At 33.5% G+C, this 23,990-nt stretch overlaps 1 protein-coding gene across 2 annotated transcripts in view; it reads right to left on the bottom strand.

Annotated features, from left to right (window-relative positions):
• Nucleotides 1-23,990, bottom strand: part of CALCR (calcitonin receptor) — a 152,996-nt gene that overhangs the window by 37,975 nt on the left and 91,031 nt on the right. Inside the window, exons 5-9 of one of the 2 annotated variants that reach the window (XM_054495353.1) lie at nucleotides 17,253-17,406; nucleotides 15,430-15,540; nucleotides 10,241-10,353; nucleotides 6,919-7,010; nucleotides 214-261 (exon numbers count right to left, since the gene is read on the bottom strand). In XM_054495353.1, the coding sequence (XP_054351328.1) occupies nucleotides 214-261; nucleotides 6,919-7,010; nucleotides 10,241-10,353; nucleotides 15,430-15,540; nucleotides 17,253-17,406 (518 nt within the window). The remainder of the gene's footprint in view (nucleotides 1-213; nucleotides 262-6,918; nucleotides 7,011-10,240; nucleotides 10,354-15,429; nucleotides 15,541-17,252; nucleotides 17,407-23,990) is intronic. The other variant, XM_054495354.2, reaches the window with a different exon arrangement.

Here is a 23,990-nt window from a genome sequence, read left to right as displayed (position 1 = left end):
CTAGACAAATGAAAATCTTATATTTATCATATTCAATAAGGCAAAAAATATTAGTATAATGTCATTCACCATGTGAAAGCGTAAAACATGCCAATGACTCATAACACTAACTATTCCTAAAAATATCTTCATGGAATAAAGTTAGAAATGAAGAATTTTGAAAAGGAAATTCTGGGGAAAGATGAAATACAAAAATAGCCTGGGTTTACTTACAATGCCTTCCTATATTTCCAATTCAAAGGAAAAATAGTTGTCAATTTTCTGCAGTAAAAAGCAATTTAAGTAATAAAGGCAGCTGTTAGAGCATATTTTAACTATTATAGCTACAGTTTTCAACTTTTCGGGAAGCAATTATAGTAACTCATTAATAAATAATATTTTTAAAAATTTAACTTGTTAAACAGGGATAGGATGTAGAATTTACATCCATGAGGCAGGCTCTGATAAAGACAGGTTTAGAGAAGAGTTTTCTCTTACACACACGCTTCTGTGGACTACTCTATTCAGCAGTACGGAAGTCTGTTAAATAAATCAAACCCAACTGGTTTTATAATAGCACTAAAGGTAGGTCGCAAATTTAAATTTAAACAAAAAAATTACTTATGTGAAACCTCATGCTCATTTATACTACATAAACTTCCATCTGGTGACTGCTGCAATCAGCACAGTTGAATCTGTGACTTGCCATCTTTCATAGTCACAAGAGCAATTTATAATTCTCACTGGCGGTTAATTATGGGATTCATTGTTTAATTCAGCCTGGCTTAGACCAATGATAATTGACATTATCTAGAACTAAGGAGTATGAATGAATGTGTCATACAGCAATGATATTCTCAAGGCTGGTTTTCTTTTGATTGGGGAGAGTTCAATAATCTGCTGTTGTACATTAGCTTAAATGACTTCATGAACTTCTTTCTCCTGTGTAAACCCAAGCCACCCTGAATAAAATATACTTCCTCTACCTCCAACTTACTCTCTTGTGTGCCTGCTTTACTTTTCTTCTTAAAACTTATCACCTCCTGACACAGTATATATTTATTTATTGCCTGTTATTCTCTCCTTTCCTCCCACTAAAATGAAAGTGCTAAAGAAATTTATTTTATACATCTAGAACACTCTCTGACACATCATTGGGCTTAATACCCATTTTTTTAAAATTTAAAAATGTATTTAAGAAAAATGTTCTGTTTTGAGCTGTGACCACTAAGCAATTTTCCAGTACACCAAAGAATTACATTAAATGCTAGATGATTTCCTACTTTATACTTCATATCATACTGAACACTTGCCAAATTCTTCAGTTTCATATTAACTAGCTAATATGGAACATTATCCTGTTGTTCAACACTAGTTAAAAACGAATATACCATACAGCATATATACATACAAACAGCATATATATATATATAGATAGATAGATAGATACAGTACATATAAAGAGTACTGTATCTCTCTATATAAAAATATATATTTTTTTCATTGGAAACACGGAGAAAATGATAGTTTAAAACTAGACAAACTGCTAGCCTTCAAAGGAGAAGTATGACTAATATATGAGTTTCTGTTTTTTGAAAGTTTTAGTATAATTTTTGCTCATTGAGTTTTAAAATTTTTATTATACTAACTTGATGACATTTACGGTCATCTTTTTGAAGTGAGTCGAAGGTATTGCAAATTTTTCAAAATTCATTCAATAATCCAAAATATATTATGTGCACTCATTATGATCCAGACCTGTTAGATATCAGGAATATAACAGAAGACAAACAGGCGCTCTTGCCTTCAGGGCCCTTATATACTATGCCATTTTTAATTTAATTTTACTGTGATAATTGTTCTGAAGAAGAGGTGTGGGATGCTAGAGAGAATTAATTGAACTTAACATTAAAAATCCTCAGTACAAATACGTTGCTTAAATGAACATGAGAGAAGCTGACAACATTTTTTTGTCAGATCTGAGATGTCTTAGGTAGAAATAGCACCAACTTGACACTAGCTATATTCTATTCCCTTGATTAAAAAAAACCCAGACATTTAGATGGACAGAACGTTGCTTATTATTTGAGTGATAGGAAACCATAAGTACCATAAATTCTCCAGTAGTAGGAGGATGAGACAACATAATTTACTGCTACAACATAATCTACCAATCAAGGTGTCATTCAAATGTGAGGAAGAGATAATGATTTACTTGAGTATGAATCTCAAGATGTCACATTTTAAGGCTAAAGCAAAAAGTCATTTTCATGGTTATAGTTCATCTGGTGTAAATCTTTCACATTTGTTTCAAGTTATTAGTACCCTATGTGTGTGTGAGTGTGTGCTTTTTGGGAGCTTGTAGTTGTATGAGATGGCATTTGATATTGGTCTTGAGTTTTGCCGATTGTGTACATCAATTTGCTATCACAGGGTAAGAAACAGCAGTATTTTCTCCTATATATCTCCTATATAAGACAGTGTAATTATAGTCACATTCAAAGCAAACAAAGAAAGTAGGAAAAAGAAAATAAGTAAAAGTTGTTATGAAGTTACTGATGCATGGGAAAAGAAAATAAGTAAAAGTTGTTATGAAGTTACTGATGCATGGGAAAATATGAATTAGGAATCATTTCTGTAATTGGTACAAGCCCAAGTCATATCTTCTAGTGTAACTTTTAGTTTTCATTTACCTAGGATCATATATTATTCATGATAAACATGAGAACTGAAGAGAGAAAATGAAGTGAAATGGATTGCATTAAAACTCCTGGGAAAATTCAAATGCAATATATTATATATCTTCCCTATTTGACAAGAGACTTTATGCCTTTTGATTTAGCACAAAATCCTTAACATTAATAAATTCTCTTTCAATCAAAATTCTTGCTTTTCCTATTACTACTATTCTATGGGTGAAGAATATGCCGTGGTATGATCAACTGTTATCTTTGGTGTCTGTCCTGCCAGTGGTGAGTTGGAAGAAAGGAGGTCATCTTTGATACCATTGATTTCATGGTTTCCTTGGAGCAACAGGAAGGCAGCTAGAGATGTATAATGGTGGATACTACACAAGGTACAGATTCACATACCCACACAATATGTAGAGGTGATGTAGAACAAAGAGAATAGTAAATAGTAGAGCAATCAGTCTTCCCTCAGTATGTTCCACTGGAAGCCACTTTTGTTGACCTCCATGATTACCTATATATGCTTTTTGTCAATGTGGCCAATGTAACGTAACGTAGACAATAAAATGAAGAGACCGTCTGTTTTCCAACCTATATTTCTATCAATTTTCAGGCAAGAATAACATTTAAAATACCAATCAGAAAGACATGGATAACAATCAGTCAAAATAAATGCTAATGAATGGTCTGTTATGCTTTTCATGAAGTGATACAATGAGAGGCTTACATATTTAGGATTATTCCACAGAAAAGTAAATTGATAAATTGTAATTGAAATTTATGGATAAGTAAATTTATTGGAAATTTGCTGAAAATGGTCAAGAACCAAACTCAAATAAATGTCCATTTATGTGTCTTTCCCAAACCAGTCTTCCCTAAGGGTATCTTCATTTTAGCTCTCTTGTTGACACTTACTATTGGAATCTAGCAGTAAGAGATCTTGCTGAACTAATTTGATGTTTATATTTAATCCCTTTCCATAATATCATTCCAATTTTTTCTGCGAAGGTTTTAAAGTAAATACCATCCTAATAATGCTGTCTTCTATCTTTAACTGGTATACCAGAAATGACCTGTGTATCATCTTGACTATTATTTAAACTTTTGAACAGTTAAGATTGTTAATGCTGACTTTTCCATGAATTAAACCTGAGAAACCTTGTTTTTTCTACATTTTCTCCTTCTCTAGGAAGAAGGCATAGAAGATAAATTTTCTTCTATTAAAATAAAGACTTTATATACATTTAAACATTAATTTTCCAACAGCACAAGGAGCATGATTTCTATTTGCTTTAAGTTTACATAATTCCACCTTTTACCTTCCCCTGCATGCTCAGAATAAAATTACATTAAGATTAAAGGCATGCTTTAATCAACTAATTCTGAGTAATATCCCAAGTTTTTAGTGAAATATTGGCAGTTCCAAAGCCTCTTGTATGATCAGTGACTTTAAATTTCTCTGCAGGCCTCCTAGGCCTGCTCATTTGAGGAGGACAGCGGCAGGGTTCCTCCTTTTTATGAGGCACATTTGAGGAGTTCTGAGGGCTTTACAGTGAGATTTCAATGGAATAATTTGTGAATGGGGCATCAGCTCTCAGAAGTGGAGCTGGGTAACTTTTCACTCTGGTTTCCTGAAAGTTTTATGAAGTTGTTTGGAGTTTGCAAAATTACTCAACCCTGGGAATACAGAATTAAGCAAGGGAGTGATGATATTTTTTGCTCAGGTTGTACACAGATGATCCCATTTAAGTGCATAAATTATGAAACCTATCATAATGTGCAGTAAAGATCTTAAAGGTGATGGTGACGTAGAGTATTTGAAAAAAATTTCTGGAAAAAATTTGCTAATTCACAAATAAATTCCAATGATAGATCAGTATTATTTTCTACTTCCACAATCACTTTTAATGTTTCTGAAATTCAAATATAAAAAACATTAAATGGTCAGGATCATACTTAAATTTTAAGAAAACAGATGCCCTTTATATTTTTAGTTTGGATAAGGCTTAAGATATGATTGAAAACCAGTACAAAAATTTTATACAGCTTATTTTGGTTTGAATATTTGGCATCTCAGCATATGTGCTTTTCATATCTCATTTGTCTCTTGTTGTGTCTGCTCTGAAGAACCAGCTATTTCAGTTCATTTCTTCTCATTATTAGGCTCAGATGATAAATCAATAAGATTTGTTTTTCTTCCCCAGATTTAAGTTGCTGTTTAGTTGGTTCTTAGAACTGAGAGACAGTAGGGCAAAGTTGGGTACTTTCTAGACAATCTGCCCCCACACTCTCTCAAGGGTTTGATCAGAATCATTTTGCTTTGGGACTAACTGGAGTTGAGAAATATTCTACTTTGCCCTCGTGCTGCACTTTAACACACCCATCTTCAGTAGCTTAATATAGAAATGATTGTTGAAAAAAATTCTTAATTTCTTTGCTGATTTGGCTCTCACATCTCCTCACTTATTTAAGTGACTGGAGAAATAAAGAATTAAGATCTATGCCTTTGACATTATTACCTTTAAAGTCCTGACTACAATTAGTTGCATGATTACAAATTTGGGGAATTTTTCTTTCAATTTTTTATGATTATATTTAAAAGACTTAAAAAATATGCTTTAGTGGCATATTTTAAAATAAAAGTTGTTTGAGAACCATGATGATGTGTTTATTTACCATAATGAAGTGCAATTGAAAAATGAAGACATTCCAAGATTAATCATGTTATGTGATTACTGTATTCTGATCATTATCATTGAAAATACTTTCCTATTCTGAGTAATTAATACTCCATGTCTTTTTGCTTTGTTTATCAGACTTTCTCCTGTTAAACCATTTATGGAAGGAGCTCATTGTCTGTTTGCTTATGTTATCATTTGCTATCCAGTTAAAAATTGCTATTCACCTCTATTGCTTAGTCAATATAAGAATCTTGACTAAGATATAGACAAAGATTGAAAAATGATGAAGGAAAAAAATAGTACTTGTACTAAGGATATATTTAAAGGTGATTATTATCCCCTTGGTTTAATTTTCCTTAGTACTATCCTGACAATATTTTAACAAAAATCAAATTAAGATTCTATTATTTTATGTTTCAAATTTATTTTTTGAGGTAAAGTATAGATGTATAATTTACCATCTTTACCATTTTAAGTATATAGTTCAGTAGTGATAAATACATACATATTCTTCTCCCCCCTCATTCTATACGTGAATCACTGTACATTTAATCACATACCACATTTATTAAGTGTGGATGATTGTTGGTCATATGCGTCTACAAAAGGGCTTTTCTTTATTATTTCTATGATACCACCATGACTATTATTACTACCAATAATATTAATAATAATGATATCAAACACATATTTCACTTATTATGTGTCAGACATGAATCCAGGCACCTTACATGTATTATTTCATTTTTACCTAATTTACTTCAGTTTCTAACATTTTTACTGAACCGTGGTGTGTCTAAAAAAAAATACACATATGGCTTACTCTGAATCTACATTTGTGAATATACTTGAGAAAGCCAGCTTAGGACAATGTTATGAGTGCTTTATTTTCACTAAGGTTTGTTGTGATGAAAGCATATATAACAGTTTCTAACTTAAATGTACCATTCCTCTAAAGATCCTATTTTATATTCATGTAAGATGACAAGATAATTTAAAGTATTCAAGTTTTCCTTGTGTGTTTTCTCATATTTTGCTTTCTAGCATAATTGTGCACAATAAAACCTAAAGACAAGCATTATTTAAATTAGGTTTTGTAGAAACATGCTCTGATGTGCTTGTTTATTCCTTAGTCTTACATATGCTAGCAAGAAATAATTAGTCAGGGTATATATGGATTTGTGGCTATGGTCTCCAAAAATTAGAGTGGGAATAAAAGAAGGTGGAGAATCCTCTCCTCTACCCTTAATGGTAACTTACCCATGGTAAATTGAACCTTTACCATATTAGAACAGTGTACTTATGGATTCACAGGACTGTCTTATTTTGGGATGTCTCAAGATATAGTACTTTTGAAAATGATATAAATCTATCCTGTTCTCCCCAAAGATAGGATTAAAAGCATATTTAAATTCATTTCATTTTTCTTGCTACTTCATGACTCCTAATGTTGCATGTCACTTGTAATTTGCTGAAGACCCTTCCCCACCTCCACTCTTGCAGAATTCACCATTCATTTCAGTAACTTAAAGGAGGAAATAAAGAGCAGATGCTGTGAGTGTACTTACTTGAAAAACACGAAAATCCCCAGGGAAATCACTAGGGTGAAAATTGATAAAGAATGACCCACGATAGCCAAATAGTACAGAACATATGCATTCTGGAACAACAAAAAGTAAACAAACAAACAAACAAACAATGAATGAATGATTCATCAGAGAAAAAATCATTTCTATTTCTAAATATATGTAAATCAACAAATGTTTTCCTCCTTTTAAAAACCTACTACAATTACAACAAATATTTCAGATAATGAAATTAATTTTTAGCTTTACTCATGTCATTTTATGAAAATAAATTGTCATTTTCAAAGAATAAAGTTCCTCGAGATGAAGTTCCTCATTCAAAAATATATTTCAGAAGTAGCTTTAAATGCATTAAAAATTATCATCCCTAAGCCCAGTAAGCAATCCTGGTAGTTTTTTAACTTCTGGAATATTTTAGACAGTGGATACGTAATTCTATACCACAGAACTGGCAAAACAGTAATCGACTTTCCAAGCTGTCCTGACTCTCAGCATATACAGAGGGTGCGGAGAGTATGGTGGCAGGTTTGTGTACCTTTGTTTAAAATGATATCATTAGTATTTAGTTGGTTGAAGCTGAAACCTTTCCCCTTGGCAGCCATTTGATAATTCTTTTTTTTTTCCACAATCATGGTTAATTTTATTTATTCTCCCATAATGTTATGTTGACTCAGAAGAATGTCCTTCTCATAAAACGCATAACGTCATAGCATGTTTTTTCCTAGTCATCACAATCTTTCCTTTCCTTATAATATAATTTTATCACAGAGAAAACAGAGATTGATCCAGTCACTCATCTCTCTCTCTCTGTCTTCTCTGTCTCTCCATGTCTCTTTATCTGTTTCTGTGTTTCTGGTCTCTCTCTCTCTCTTTCACTCTATTTTGACACTAGCTTTTGCATGTTGTACTATTTAGCCAATTTCATCGCTGTAATTGAAGTAGACTTGAATCTTTTGCAACTAGGGATTTTGTTTTCACTTGTTTTTCTTGGTGATGCATAATTTGTGTATTATTTTGTAGTTGTACTTTAATCTCTTGACTTTTGGTTTTAAGTTCCTTCCACAGTTTGTTGGGTATTGGTATGAATGCAAACGTAGTGTAGATAGGATGAATACCTTCTATGAAGTTCTTTGAATTCCTGGAATAAATGTAGCATTTACATATCCTTGAACATTTTGATTCTTGTCAATTTCCTCAGGAAGAGTCTGGGATTGAAGCACTAATCAGCTAAAATGCATCCAAACTGTTCAGAGCCCTTTCTTGGTTATGTGCATTATTGCTATCCTGAAATGAACATTCCTTTTCTAGGCCTTAGAATTTCAAAATGGACTAATTAGCTTCTCCTAAGTTGTGCCTGTTGCATCATTTGACCAGGCATTCCATATTTTGGGGGCATTTTCATTGTTGATCCCACTCTCTTAATAGCACATTTTACTCTTACAGGAAATGTTAATAAAGTTAGAATAGTTGGTTTATAATTGGAGGTGATAAAATCTTCAGGTAGCTTTCTTGGGAGGGATTTAGGAATCTTACACACACATACACACACACACACACACTCACCCATCTTTTCTCCCAGGAATTCATTTTCTGGCTATTTTTCTAACTTCACTTGTAGACAATATCAGGAGGGGCATTTTCTAAAAGTTCTTCCTCCTAGATAGTTGACTATATAGAACACTCTTGCCCCTTAATTAATTTGGATATGTATCTGCACCCCCTCTTCTGTTGGTCTTTTAAAAAATCTTTGCATACTTTATTTCTAAGAAAAATTTATATAACTTAATTCATATTCTTTTCGGTTGCTTCCAGAGTACTCCTTTTAAAAACATTTGTTCTTCTGAAATAGAGTTGTCTAAATGTGTAAGATTAAATCAACAACTCTTAATTTAGTTGCCATCCTTGTGTCATTCTCAAGGTTGAGTTTTTTTTAATGAATTCTAGGTTGGTTCCTTCAAATTTTAATGTGACTATATTTATATGGAAGATTTGTGGAAAGCATTTTAATCATTATACTAAGTGCCTAGAGAGTAGCATTTCTTCTTCAAATTATTTCATTCTCAGATGTGGCCAGTGTACGTGAGAAGTCCAAAAACAACACTAAGAATGATTTGGACTTGCACTACTTACAACAATCCGGTTAACATGAGTATAATTTTTCTCTGTAACATCATAATCAGCACTCATTTGGAAAATTCACTACCCCGTGACATAGCTTATTAATCAGACTTTATTAACAGCTCTCCATGAGGGTGTAGACATACATCTGATTCTCAGGGTGACTAAACCATTTGTAAAGAGATAACTGGCTGTGGTGCCCTTAGCCTGTGCTTGTGATGAGGTGTCCCTCCTATTCAACTGGTCTGTAAGCTATATGTTCATCTCATTTGTCTTTGTTGTTATTTGTTTTGTTTTTAATAAAAGAAAACTTTTCTACACCCTGAGAGCATCTCAACAACAAACAAAAACACTAATGTGTTTTTAGTTTTCAACTGAATAATTATTTAGTATACAGGCCTATCTTTGACAGAAATAATAGGTTTATGTTAGGGTCAGCAGGGTTGCTTAGAGACGCCCTGCACAGCTAAACATTGACAAACTGTAACTCCCTGTTCTGTGGGGTGAGGAGGCTGGTTGTAGACTTAGTGAACTTTTCAGATTTTTGACGCATCTGAGGAAGAGAGAGCATCTGTTCCCCACCCCCCATTTGCTCAGATGAATGTTTCTAAGCAGAGATAATATTCAAAATATTTAACAGACAGTAAAATGCAAGTACTAAAAAATAAGAATCAACTTCCACTGAAAATAAGCAGCCATATCTGTATTAGTGGACTGATGAGATGCCCCACTTTAGGAGTTCTTTTTATGCCTTATTGTAAAACTAAAGTCATGGCCAACACAGGGGAAGCAAGCTATCTTGTGACTTGTGGAAAAATCTGTAGTTTTGAAACTCTTCCAGGGAAAGAGAGATGTTAGAGAGTCCCTTGAAATGTTGTCTAATTTCTGGCGACATTGGGAATCCTTTCTTCTGCTCTATGGACACTTATGCCTGTGCCATAAATGGACTGATTCTGTACGCTCATGGAACTTCAATTGACTCTTGACTCTGAGTGCCAACCAAGAAGTGAAATGTTATTTTCTCTAATGCTACTCTAGAGATTCCTAGAACTTACCAGTTATCATACGATTTCTTTCCACAAAACCTGTTGGCTTCTTGGTAGCAGATATTTTACAGTTATGCGTCTATTTCCTTGTACAAATAATGACATTCTTACTCAATACTGAAACGTGAAAAAGAACCTACCTTCAGTTTCTCAGGAGTGAAAGCATTGCACATAGTATAGTTGGACCAGGTTCGATTGTTTTCAGGATGTTTAAACCAAACACCCTTTTCATCACAGTATTTTGTAACCTTTTCTGTTAATGAAACATAACAGTTATTGTATTAATATCTCAAAATCCCAAAGAGGAAAAATAATAAATTAAAGCTTAAAAGCCATTCCAACATATTAATCACTTTATAGAACTTGAATGTATGTCAATAGAGACTATCACGAATCATGTATTATACAAAATGTATTAATATGCATTGTCTCATTTTATCTTTAGTAAAGCCATGTGAAGTAGGCATTGCCATCTTCATTTTACAAATTCAAAGCAGACAGTGAGAGGAGTCATGGAGCTTGAGATTGAACCAGGATTTAGACCCAAAGACATGGATATGGGTCAGACTCCAAAGTGCTACCTATACTCTACTTCATAATTTTTTAACAGACATTAAACTTTTGATTATAGATGGAAACTACTAGAGAAGAACAAGAACATACCTTTCTTTGTTTACTTGCAATGTTCTTTCATTAGATTAACTGTATGAAACAGTAATTTTTGGATCAAATGGTCAAATCTTCTCAATCCCATATGGTTAAATCCAATAGAAAAAGAAGTCCAAAACTAAGTGATATATCAAGAGGTCATTTTTCTGCCTCTCAAGAGATTTCACTTGAATCATCTCTCTTCATCCCACAGAAAATATCTAGGGATCCAGGCTTCAGCCTTTACTGTTGACTTTTTAAAGTATCTCATAGATGCTAGTTAATGAAATCCCTAACTCAGTTGGATTGGCATATTAAAGATCTCCACCTTCGCTATGGGGGGGCCAGGCACTGTGCTCAGCACTTTGCAGAATTATCTTCTTTAACGTTAATAATGAGTCTTTGAAGTGAATATTGTTCTTCCCATTTTATATATAAGTAAATTTCCCTTCCATAACTAGTGGTAGAAAGGTCAGGAATCAAATCCGAGTCTACTTGATTCCAAATCTATTGCAGAGCTATTAAGCACTAATTAAGCCTCTTATTTCTGTGGCAATGTGCCAACTGGTCAGAGGAAACAAAACAGGCAAGCCCTTATTGTTAAGATGTTAAGATGCAGATGTAGGTGAGAAAATAAGATGATGTAAATGGTACCTGGAAGTTGGATTTGGCATAGAAATAAAAGATAACAGTGGTTTGGCCCAATTTTTTTTTTTTTTTTTTGAAACTGATGCTTAGCAAAGAGGAGGAAAGCCTGACATCTTACTATCCCTCCAACCAGCAGGTCAGTGATTCTGGGGTTGCCCACTGAGGTTAAGAGTTCTGCTTTACACTAAAATATTTTGGAGGAAAAGGATAAGAAGATTTTCTTTGAGCCCTGAGAAAGAACTTTTCCAAGTGCTTGCTTTGTGGTGTCTTGCTGGTTCCCATCAGGCTTATTATTTTTTCAATTATTTTTGTGTGATATATTCAGTGCTGGTTACAGTATGATAAAGCCTTGTTGCTTTTTTAATTTTAATTTTTTTAGGCAGTGTATATGTATCAGTACAAAGTAAAGTTCCAAACTTGAAAGAAATAATAAGTTCTCATGGGGATGACTCATAATATCTTTGCTGAAATTCACACTAAAATATTAGGCCACTATAGCAACTACAATAATTTTTTAAAATAACATTTGATAACTTACAATATACCAGACCCTACATCAAGTGCTCCATCTTAAAAATAAATAAGAAAACTTCTTTGTTCTGTATTTTGCTTAATTATTAACTGAGTATATATCTGAGATTCTGGGTAAAGTGCATGAGGCTGGGAAATCACAACAATATATATTGGGAGTAAAAAGTGGTCAGAATGGTGAGATAATATTTATCAAGACATTATTATCAGCAGGATAAACACGCTGTAAAACTAGTATATTGTTAGCAAACAACTAAAATGGCACTTAAATAAAATTAGAATTTGGCTGGATTGTCTAAAAAAAACCTCGCTTTTGTATTATAATACTGGTCAACAATATTTTAATTTGGTACTGGGACTCTAGAAGGTGAAATCTCATAAATGATCAAGGTTATCTATATTCCATTCCAGTGACCTAAAGAATTTTAGATAATGTTGTTGGCTACAAGATAATATTTAAATTCTAACCTCTGAATTGGCCAAGCAACTGAAAGAAAAAGTCAGGTTGAATTAAATAACATTGAAATAATGAACAAGTAAACATTAAAATGAATGTACTTGCCAAATTTAATCTGAGTTATTTAGATACTCTCCAGTTCTTCAAAGCACCCATTCAATGTGTTTATTGTCTGAGAGATCAAATAGCAAGCCTAGATTGGTATAATATGCAGGGAGATTTTGCAAGTGTATTTGGAATCTTCACAAAATTTTAATCGTTGATAATTTCTCAGGGAAAATATTTTTGAAGCATTTTTCTATGTTAACAAAGGCAAAGCATTGTTGTATGTATAGGTAACGCTTTTACAGATGGCTATTTTCTTTTTTAGCACAGGATGTGGAAGTCAGAATCATATAGTAATATTTGAAGAACACTGCTATTGTTTTAAAGGCTAAGGAAATAACATACTGAAGAAAAGAGAAACTTATTTGGCAGAAAAATCACTGAGATCTGATAATATTTAAAATAATTTTCTATTAGTAGTTTTGGTTACTCAATCTGCTAAGAGCTAGTACGAAAATCCTTTTACCTTGGCAATTTTTAGGTATAATTCATCATTTTTTATTGTATGACTGAAACAGGTCTTATTGAACTAAATGCAAGATTTAAACTGCAGGTTATAGAGTTATTTGTATGTTTAATTTTTATTTAAAATGGATGAAAAAACATTTTTTCAAGCAAAAGATGTTTTCAAGCAACCTACTAGAATCATTACTGCTTCATGTAAATCTGTTACAAAGTTAAATGAGAAAACTTAAAACTGTAAATTTACTGAGATAGCCACTAGACAAACCCTACTTAAAGCATGTCTATTGGACACTAACAACATGTGAAAAAGGATTAGCACTAATCAGCACAAAAAATTGATGCTGAAAATTTGTCAATTATTTTGCTAATGTTATTTGTCAATGACAACCCTTCCAAGCTTACTTGCAATTTTAAAAAGTGGCCACAATTTATATTTATTAGATTGCAGAAAGTAGTTTTTTTTTTTTAATAAAATGAACGCAATTTGGTTTCAATGAAGTTATGCAGCCAGGTATGGGAAAATATATTGTATGCAGAGAGATACTACTCTTAAAGAAGGTCATTCTACTCATGAACAAGGCCATAGCAAATGGTATTTTTTGTTTTGTTTTAACTAAAGTCTGGATCAAGTCATTTCTTGGTTTTAACTGTTATAACTATCAAGAATTTGTTCTACTTCACCTGATGAGTCTTTCAATATTTGAAGAAAGGATTATGTTTACTCTGGGTCTTCCCTTCAGAAACCAAACACCCCCATTATTCACTCCCCACAGATTGTCCGCTCACAGCCTGGAGACTCTCCACATGTGCTTCGATAATTGATATTTCTCTCTAAAATACTCTATGTGTGGACTGACCCATGAAAAAGTACAATGTGCTTCTCTCACTCCAGATTCACACAGGGGAACTACTTGCAGATTTCGAGGTCCTATCCCTAGAGATTCAAATTCTATTGATCTGGACAGGGGTCAGGCATCTGCATTTTTTATAAGCTCATGATTTTTTTTTTATTTTTTTATTTTGTGAAAGGGCATCTGGGTTGAGAATCACTGTCCCAAACCATATTTGGACCATCTTGGCTCTGTGCCATTAAAATTGTTTGTTTGTCTTCAAGTGCAGGGCTGTAAATGCTTCCTTGTTAAATTTTGCTTTTTACATTCCAGCATACTCCTTCAGAATGTCAGCCTCTTTTGAATTTCAATACAGTTCTTCACTCTTTCACTATCTTTTACCAAGGACTTTTTCCAAAGTGAAACAAACCTCTGGCATTTCATTAATGTGTTTTGTACATCATTAAGATGTAAGCTTTAGGTCAATAAGAAAATCCTAAAGAATTTAAGTTTGGTGTGTGTGTGTGTGTATATATATATATATATTATGTTATATATATATTTATAATTTAAGTTTGGAATATATGTATATATTTCAGATACACTTTTAAATTTATCCTGCAGCTGAGAGGTTTCTGCATAAGAACCAGGCTGAAAAGATGGATCGATGCCTGTAAATCTCTGATTTGTTGATCAAAACCTTGCCTTGTAGTCAATATTTATATCCACTTTGGCAAGAGCCCCATTGTTACTTTGGAACTGGCCTAGTAGCCTCAATTGCACAACAGCTCTTCGTGCCAATCAAGTTACTTCTAATGTAGTTGTCAAATCAAGATTAATGAAGCTTCATTCATTGGGAAGAGTCAATAAGGGCCTAAAGGATTATCATCAAATAGCATTTAGTTAGAGATTCCAGGAATGTAGCTGATTTAGGGCACAGCACAAAGCCCTTTCTTTCTTCACATCCCAACTTTTCCATCACAATGGGAATTCCCAGAAGTGGCTGGCCTGCACTGGTTTTAAAAGAGGTCCTCTGCAATTCCACTTCCATTATCTCTGCCTTACTGAGGTGAAATTTTGTTTTTAGGGACAAATTACATCTTTTACTCTTGAAGGAAGCACAAAAAGCATTTTTCAAACATTGTTTCAGGGGTAGACTCATTTTTCTTCTTTAATTGGGACTCTAGAGCCACTTAACCCCTGTAGGCTCAGGCTGACTTTACTCTTGGGAACAAATTTCACCCATTAACAGGGACTACATGTTGTGCCCATAGCTAATCCACTTAGTTTCAGCATCTGGGTCTCCTTCATAATTAAGATTTCTACCCCTTTTTCAGTGAGACAATTGAAAAATTTTTAAAACTCACATTTAAATAAAACTATTCACAGAGTTTTAGAAAAGCTATTTTTATAAACCAGAATTTAATACCAACACATATAACTGACCAGCAATATGACTTAAAAAAAAGGACAGCTTGTAATATTTGTACAACTAAGAAGTATTTCAATTAAGGAAACACTTCAGAAGTTGCTAAAATGTGGAGTATGATTAGGTGGGTACATTTTGTATCTGATTTTCTTCTTAAAACCATGAAAACTCTAAAAGTTTCATAGCAAGAACATAAAATGAAAATAAACACTCTACCTGATGGATCAAAATCCGGAAAATAATCTGGGCAGAACTGATAGGACAATACTCCAGCAGGTGTGTCATCCCAGCACAGCCATCCATCCCAGGTGCGATTGCAATATGGACCTGGCCATTTAGAAGGAAATTAATATTGAAGCCATGTGGATTTAACTAAATGAGAAGATTGATCCCAAGATGATATTACATGTAGCTGAGCTCACTACACCAGTCATAACCACCTACATTTCAAACAAGCCAAAGTCATTTATTTTGGAAATAAAGTTTCAAATAGCCTTAGCATATCTGTGACCAAATTATCTCATTGGATGACAAGCAGGGTTCTATTTCTACTTTGTAAAAGGTTCCAAAGTTGAGTGTATCAAAAAAGCAAATGCCCCAAAGACTGCAAGACCCTCTCTCTCTCAAAAAAAAAAAAAAAAAAAAAATTCTACCCAAAACCATGAAGATTTACCTCTATAAAGGTATGTATTCAAAAGAATCAGATTCAGGCTTTCAAGAAAGCTCTCAAAAATTATTTAAAAAATGAAAAGAGCTCTCAGTTCTGTGTTTTTATTGTCTCATTGGCTTCAACGAAACTGTTTCTCCTTTGGTTAGAATTATATCTAATGCCTGTTCAGTTCTTGATAAACACTGAAATTACTGCAGACAGAAGAATAATATGTATCTGCCTTTCAGTTGACTTGATGTTTTTGTTTAAAGGAAAATGGTAAAAATAAGAACTACAAATTAAAACTTGAACTATTTGAAAGCAAAGAATGTGCAGTAACAGAATATATTTTACCATTTTTTTCCCTACCAAGTTGGGTTGTCTTAAAATGTACATGGTAGTAGGCCAGATGCAGTGTCTCACGCCTGTAATCCTAGCACTTTGGGAGGCTCTCCTGAGCCCAGGAGTTGGAGACCAGCATGGACAACATGGCAAAACCCCATCTCTACAAAAAAATACAAAAATTTGCTGGGCATGGTGGCATGCACCTGTAGTCCCAACTGCTCAGGCGGCTAAAGTGGGAAGATCACCCTGGGCGAGAGAGTGAGACCCTGTCTCAAATATATATATATTTTTTACTATATATATATAGTAAATATATATATATATATAAAGATATATATATATATCTTTTACTATATATATATATAGTAAAAGATCTTACTGAATCTTTTCAAATGCCTCAGGGGACAAATAGGAGAATTTAAAGGGATGTTGCAATGAGCTTGCCCATCACATCTCCCCTTTTGTTTTTCTATGGGTCCTCTACAGCTAATAGAATATGTTTAGACCTGAAAATATCTGGGCAGTCACATACAGCCATTCTAGAGAAGCTGGTAGATAAACAATGTCTGGCTAGGAGGTATCTTTTTGTAATTCTCCTGGAAAGTGGGGACAGAAAGTGTGGAAGAATAGTATGGGTTGTCAACCAATTGACAGTGAAAGGGAAGATACTACCTAATTAATCCAAGCAAGATAGGGTTTGATAGGGTCCACTTCAGGCAAATTCTCTGCCCACTATTTTCCAATTCTCTTTCCTGTCATTTTCTACATCCCCTCCCTCACTCGGTCCTTTATTGTTCCGGCTCTCCAGGTGTGAATACTGAATTATTGCGGTAATTTTATCATGAGGGCAGATGTTAGCCAAATTGCAGTCAGATGAACTTGAGCAAAGAAATTAGGCATATGCACTGCATGAAATACACAAACATACCATAGTGTGAAAACTGCTGGCATATTAAATTAAAATTATTCAACACATATTTAACCACAAAAGAAAATGTCTGTAGTGGTGTTTCAAACATATGTTCATATATATCCTTCTCTTTACCTTCTCCTTGGTATGGGGGTAACTGCTGCATTCGGTCATAGCATTTGTACTGTGCATCCATCATCTTCTTTCGTCCTACGACGTAAAGAAATGGCTCGGGCTCTATTGTTGGATAGGTTTGATTTGAAAAGGCAGGAAGAATTGGGGTTGGGTGCTGTATTAAAAAGAAAAATCAGTTACTTATAGACAGGAGGAATGGGTGAGCACAAATAAATGAGACAATGAAAAAGTTTGAAAACATTTATTTTTTGCTCTCTAAGCAATACTTATTCATGGTCTCTATGTACAGTTTTTTTCATATATATAACAAAAAATGTTTTTACATTTCATCTACAAATTCTACCTGCACATTTTATATTTGCATTAGTTTCCATTTACTATTGAAAATAGATAACACCTACACACACTCATATACCTCTTTATCAGCTAGGATTGTTTCAACTGTATTATGATTCTAAAGCTTAGAAGTAAACAAAACAAATAATCTAATTTCCAAAAAATACAAATATTAAATCAACTTTGCCTTACTCTTAAGAATCATGAATCATGTTATTAAAAATAGACATAGTTCAATAAATACGCTTTTTTATTTGATTCTTTCAGCTAAATTTTATTGGTGCTGTGTACACTGCCAGAAATTTATCCCATCTATTCCATGGAACAAACAAAATATGTTTTCTGCTCCTCATAACTGACCACAATCTCCTTAAATTGGTTTCAACAGCAGATGACCTGTACAGGGCGATTCATGTTCACTAATGAAAAATCAATGTATTTCTTAGATATTTATCTCAGCACATTTGCATTTTGGTACAGATTGACAATAGTTTTTTTCAGTTTCAGTTAATCATCACCATCACAAGCCTCTCTTTTTCAAAGGTAATGTGGGTGTTTGAAAAGATCACTCTGTCACACTGTTCTTCCTAACTTGTGTTTATAAAGATTTCAATTTCTATTGTGGCTATGACCGATGTTTTTAGTGGTGTTGGAATCTGCGACTTTTTAATATCCATGTTCTGCATAGAGCTTTTTTTTTTTTGAGAAGGCCTAAAAACATCAGCCTGCACTGACTTTCCTTTTTTGAGAAGGCCTAAAAACGTCAGCCTGCACTGACTTTCCTTTTTCTGAATTTAGGAATGCTGCTTAATTTCTATCATACCCGTTGAAACTTCAATTCTAAGACTGAAGTTTCTCCAATTGTATTGATGGCAGAAGTGGTGTTATGTACTCTTCTATATGTGCTAGCTTCTAAACAAAACTCATCCCTATTAAGTTGACATGTATATTCCTGGCTCTTCATGGTGAATCCTCGCTGTTTTCCATGTGTGTCATTGTGTATGTCCTACACGACAGCACATCACTAACTGCTAAGCTGTCCAGCACACAATCCAATCAAAATTCAGAGTTTGGAGAGAGTAGGGAGCAAAAACATTCAGGATGGCTACAGATACAAGGTAGAATTTGAATTGAACCTTGAGTGTGTGTAGTTTCTGCATAGGCACAAGGGGGGTCGAGAAGCCTTTTGGGATGGAGGGACCTTTCCCACAAAAGTCTGGAGGTTGGAAATGACATGCATGAGCCACTGTGAGAAAACTATCTTGCCTGAAGGGGAGCATATTTGAGGGTAAGAAGGTCAGGACTTTGCTTTCAAGACTGCATTATCTGAATCTTCAGATAACAAAAAAGAGTTAAAACTTGTTTTGTCACTTTGAGCAGGTTAGCAATCTCTCACTAGATCCGTTTCCTCAACCTAGGAAACGTAAATAAGAAGAGTGGTAAGAATAATATTTATCATCTGTCATGTTGTGAGGATGAACAAGACAATAAACACCAAGTGTCAGGGACATGAAAGGTTCAAAACATTTTAGCTAATATTGTTAAAACACGGTATATAACATAATATATATGACAAAGATGTTTTGTAGATTTTTGATCAGTGAAGGTTGTGAAAGGAGAATTTTTAGTAAAATTCATGCAGCAGGCATCAGATATCCACAGGTTAAAGTTGCAGGGTGGGGTCGGGGCAGCCAGGAAGTTGAAGGCCTGGCTGGACTAGATCAGTCCATGTTGGAACAAGAAAGTACCACTCTTAGCACCTTCTCAATAATAAAAACATGAAGGCATATTTGAATACAAGGAATGGGAAACAGTAATAGCCAAATAGCCCAGATATTTAGCCTAGATATTTTGAGAAAAAAATAGTTCCCAAAAAAGGGGAGATGCTGGGAAAGGAAAACCTTATTAGGGGGAACTTCTTCCCCTTGGTAAGTAAGTCCTATTTTGGGTTAGATTTGGAGATGGTAGCAAGCCATCCTAGTGGAAATAGCTTGCAAAGAGAAGAGGGTGAATACTTATCATTATTATAACATTACTGTGATAACTTCAAATGGACACCAATTGTGAATAAGGTTGACACTACTCTTTAAACATTTTGTTTATTTCTAATTTTAATGTCTCTTGAATTTATGTCAGAAGAGAAAGTAATGAACCCATAAAAATGATTATAACTGTGCAAATCCTTTACCAGTGTAGCTGAACACAATTCTTTTGCTATATGACACTTTCCCCACTGGTCTTCAGATCAGTCAGCAAATATTGATCAAACTTGATGAGCCCAACATTGTGCCAGATGCTGAGGATACAGTGCTGAATAAAATAAGTGTAGATTGTGCTCTCAAAGAGCTTACAGTCTGGCAAGATGGACCAACACTATAAAATATATTTCTGATACCTGAAATTATGAACAATAAAGAATCATCAGTCATAAAATTCTTAGATATTCCTAATGGAATTGGAACATGATTTGCAAAATTTTAAAAAAAGAGTAATTTGAAGGGATTCCATGTTGAGGTTTCTTTTTTTACTTTATTACTCAACATTTGTATGAATATGTGTGTTTTAAAAATTCAATTACATATCAGGTAACCATCAAAGCAAGAGTGGATCATGATGCCTTCACAATAGAGATATTAATTATTGTTTCAGCTTATACATTTATTTTAGATTCTTCTTTTGTGGCTGTAAAATCTTCAGTTAATATGAGAATGATCATTTGATGTATTATTAATTTCTGGACCATTTTCTCACCATCTTCAAATCGAATTAGAAGATGGAACATGATGTCATATATATGCTAAACACTAGGAACTATTTTGTTTAAATCTGGCTTTCTTCCCAAAAGTAACATTCTGAATTCTCTTTTTATATGGCTGACAACCAACTAAGAGATTTTCTTGCTCTAGTTGGAAATTCATGGGAACCATAGGCAAATAGTATGTCCGAGGATAACAAGTAGAAAACCCTATTCTTGTATTTTCAATTGTATTTTTATTTGCTTTAATGCAGTTTTAACATCAGTAACAGTGGAAATATGACAATCTGTATATGAGTAGTTATAATTCATGCTGATGAAAGTAGCTTCCATCTTATCATTCTTGCAATATTGAAACAAACTCCAGTGAACTTGTTTGAAGCTGGTTCAGTAGAGATTGTTTCAACACTGAAGGAATGAAAAATCAGAACCTCTGTTGTCAGATGAGCAGTAATAATCTGCATCAGTTCCTGGTCTGGTTCATATTTGAGCACTGAAGATGGAATTTTCCCAACAGTTGATGAATGTCTCAGTGGCCTTCTTCCTAAAATAACATACCCATTGGGGCATTATGTTTATACATACAGTCATCCCTTGGTATTCTCAGGGGATTGGTTGCAGGACTCCTGTGGATACCAAAATCTGAGGATGCTTAGGTCCTTCATATAAAATGGTGTAGTATTTGCATATAACCTATGTACATCCTCCTGTATTATTTAAATCATCCCTAGATTATTTATACCTAGTACAATGTAAATATGATGTAAATAGTTGTTATACTGCATTATTTAGGAAATAATAAAAATAGTCTGTACATTTTCAATGCAATTTTTTCCTGAATATTTTCTATCCGAGATCGGTTCAATCTATGGATGTACAACCCATGTATACAGAGGGCTGACTGTACAGATAGATAGATAGATAGATAGATAGATAGATAGACAGATAGATAGATATAAACATATAAATATATGTATATGTATGATTTTATATATATAATATATATATAATTACAATCATGGAATTACTACTGCTTAAAAATAACACATATACAAATTTCATAAAGTTTATTAAATGTTAAACTTTTGCTGATAATTTTATACAAATAAGAATTGCTGGGAAGGTGGTATCATTTTCAGCAATACAGAGACAAAATAAAACCAGTAGTGATTGGATGAAACTACCAAGCAATGTAAGAGACTTAAAATATCCTACTTATTATAAGTGTTATGTCTATACTACTTATCTCAGGGGGTTAAATAAAAATATGATTATATGGTCACATCCAGATAGAAATGAGATATTAAGGGCATATTGTTTTTCTGAATAAACATCAGTTTTCAAAGCTTTGCATATAAACCATCTTACATGATTTTTCAACATACAAACAAACAAAACTCTTAATTGTTGTCCCATGTAGCAGTTTAGCTGCCGTATATGTGATGTCACTCCTAAAGGTTCAAGTAAATGGCGCCACACATACGACCACCAAGCTGCCACCAACAGCAGTAGTCAGCAGCCCAAACATCATCGGTTTTTTTCAGTCGACAAATACTTTGAGTACCTCTCACATGCCAGGCACTCTTCTAGGTTCTGGAAATTCAGCAGTGAACCAAACTGGCAAGCCACCTGCTCTCATAGAGCTTACATTCTTGATTTTATCCACACTAATCATGGAGTCCACAGGAAAGCAATCTGATTTGAAATGGTCATATGCTTACGCAATTCCTACTGTGATGTAGGACAGTCAGGTTGCTTTTGGGTTACAGGCAGTTTCTAGAAGTACAGAGACACAGAGCTGTTCTTCATGGAACTTTGAGAAATGGTCCATCTTTGCAATAGTTCAAACCCACTGAGTGTATGGACCCAAGCTGCTGTGCTGAAGGGAGAGCTTCCTATTGATTGCCACAGGCAAAACTGCTCTAAAAAGTATGTAAACCTAGAATCCATAAACTGATGTAACCAATGGGATTTTTATGTCACCATCCTTAATGTTGATAATGTATATAATTATTTTTGCTTTTCAGTTACTTATACATTTCAAAATAAGAAAGGACAAAACACACTGTTGTAAAAAGTGTTAGCCCTGGTTTTCCCAGGTAGGATCAGATGCCTGACTGGTGTACTGTGTAATTCTACTTACATTATATAAACAACAAAACTGCATATATCATAAATTCAAAGCAAATGGGTGAACATAGCTAAGTAAACAAGTAACAATAACACCTGCTCTGAATAACCTAATTTTTTATGTCTTTATTATTACCATTGGCATTGTTGTTATCAGCATCATCACTGGCATCTTTTTCTGAGAGCTCACTGTATACCAACCACTGTTCTAAGCTTACTGTATACCTCACAGGAGGGAGAGGAATTGAGTGGGTGGTTATGGTTAATGGAAAGAGGCTAATTGAAGGTGGTGACCAAAACTGATACTTTAAAACCTATATGGAAATCAAGTTGATAGAGTTCAATAGTTAGTGTATTTTCACAACAATCTATTGTCTAAAAAGTAATATTTTGGATTAATTAGGAACATGGTCATTAAAATTTTTTTTCTCTGAGAAGTGTCAATGTGAACATAATAAATATTTTGAAGAAAATGGACATATCAAATTTTGTTTTATGGACAAATCCTCCAAATCAAATATATAATCCAAATACAGAGAGAGAAGCAAATTTCTCTCTGTCACAGCAAAGAGAGCACAAACCCATTTAAGTGCCCTGTTCAGTTATGCTTGCTGGTCAAGAGGTGCCCACAAGCCATAAAATGTTTCTGTCCATGGCTCATGCAAAGATGTGCATTTTTTTCAATATTTAAATTATAGACTACATTAGTAAAAGTTTTGAATAAAAATGACTTACTTTGCTTTTTGAACACACTACAAATTTTCTAAAGCCTTTGTAATAAAAAGGTAATTAGATAACCTTCAAACAATTTTGTTAGTATTTAGTTCTTTCTTTAGTTTTTCTTCTGTCATGTTCAATATAATTATTTATGAAACATGATTATTCAAAAATATTCACATATACCAGATCACTTAGGATTTCATTTGAGCTATGAAAAATAACAATATCAATAATATATAGCAATATTTTTACATCCATAGAAGACCACATAAGGCCTGGGTATTTACAGACAAATTAAAATATTCTATTAGTTTCCATAGTAGTCTTGTTTAGTGTTTTTATTATATTTCCAGTGACATAAAGAAACCTGCATTTCCAAATACTAATTACTTTTAGAAAACTTTACTGTAATTCATCTAAAGAAATATTTAATAGGATAAAGTGATAAGACAACCTGACAATAAAATAAGTTATACTCATTATCCAAATAGGTGCAAAAGGGTTGCATTAATAGTCATTCCCATAAACCATTTATTTGATGTACAATATTACAAAATAAAAATTGCCTTACAAATTAAATTAACATTTATGAAATACTAGCAATATTTTTTTCTTGAATAATATAAAGACAAACAGTTTAGACAGACTTGTAGGCCTGTAACTACACATTAATAAACAATGGAAATCCTGGAACCCTATGCAAGCTTTGTGTGGGTCAGTATGACAGTATGAGATATTGAGTGAGCTTTGCTGCCAGCTGTAATTTATTAGCAAATGTTACTCTGATGTGATAGAAA

The sequence above is a fragment of the Pongo pygmaeus genome, chromosome 6 (assembly GCF_028885625.2).
Source record: "Pongo pygmaeus isolate AG05252 chromosome 6, NHGRI_mPonPyg2-v2.0_pri, whole genome shotgun sequence".
Classification (NCBI taxonomy): Eukaryota; Metazoa; Chordata; class Mammalia; order Primates; family Hominidae; genus Pongo; species Pongo pygmaeus.
This window is presented reverse-complemented; position numbering and strand designations above follow the sequence as displayed.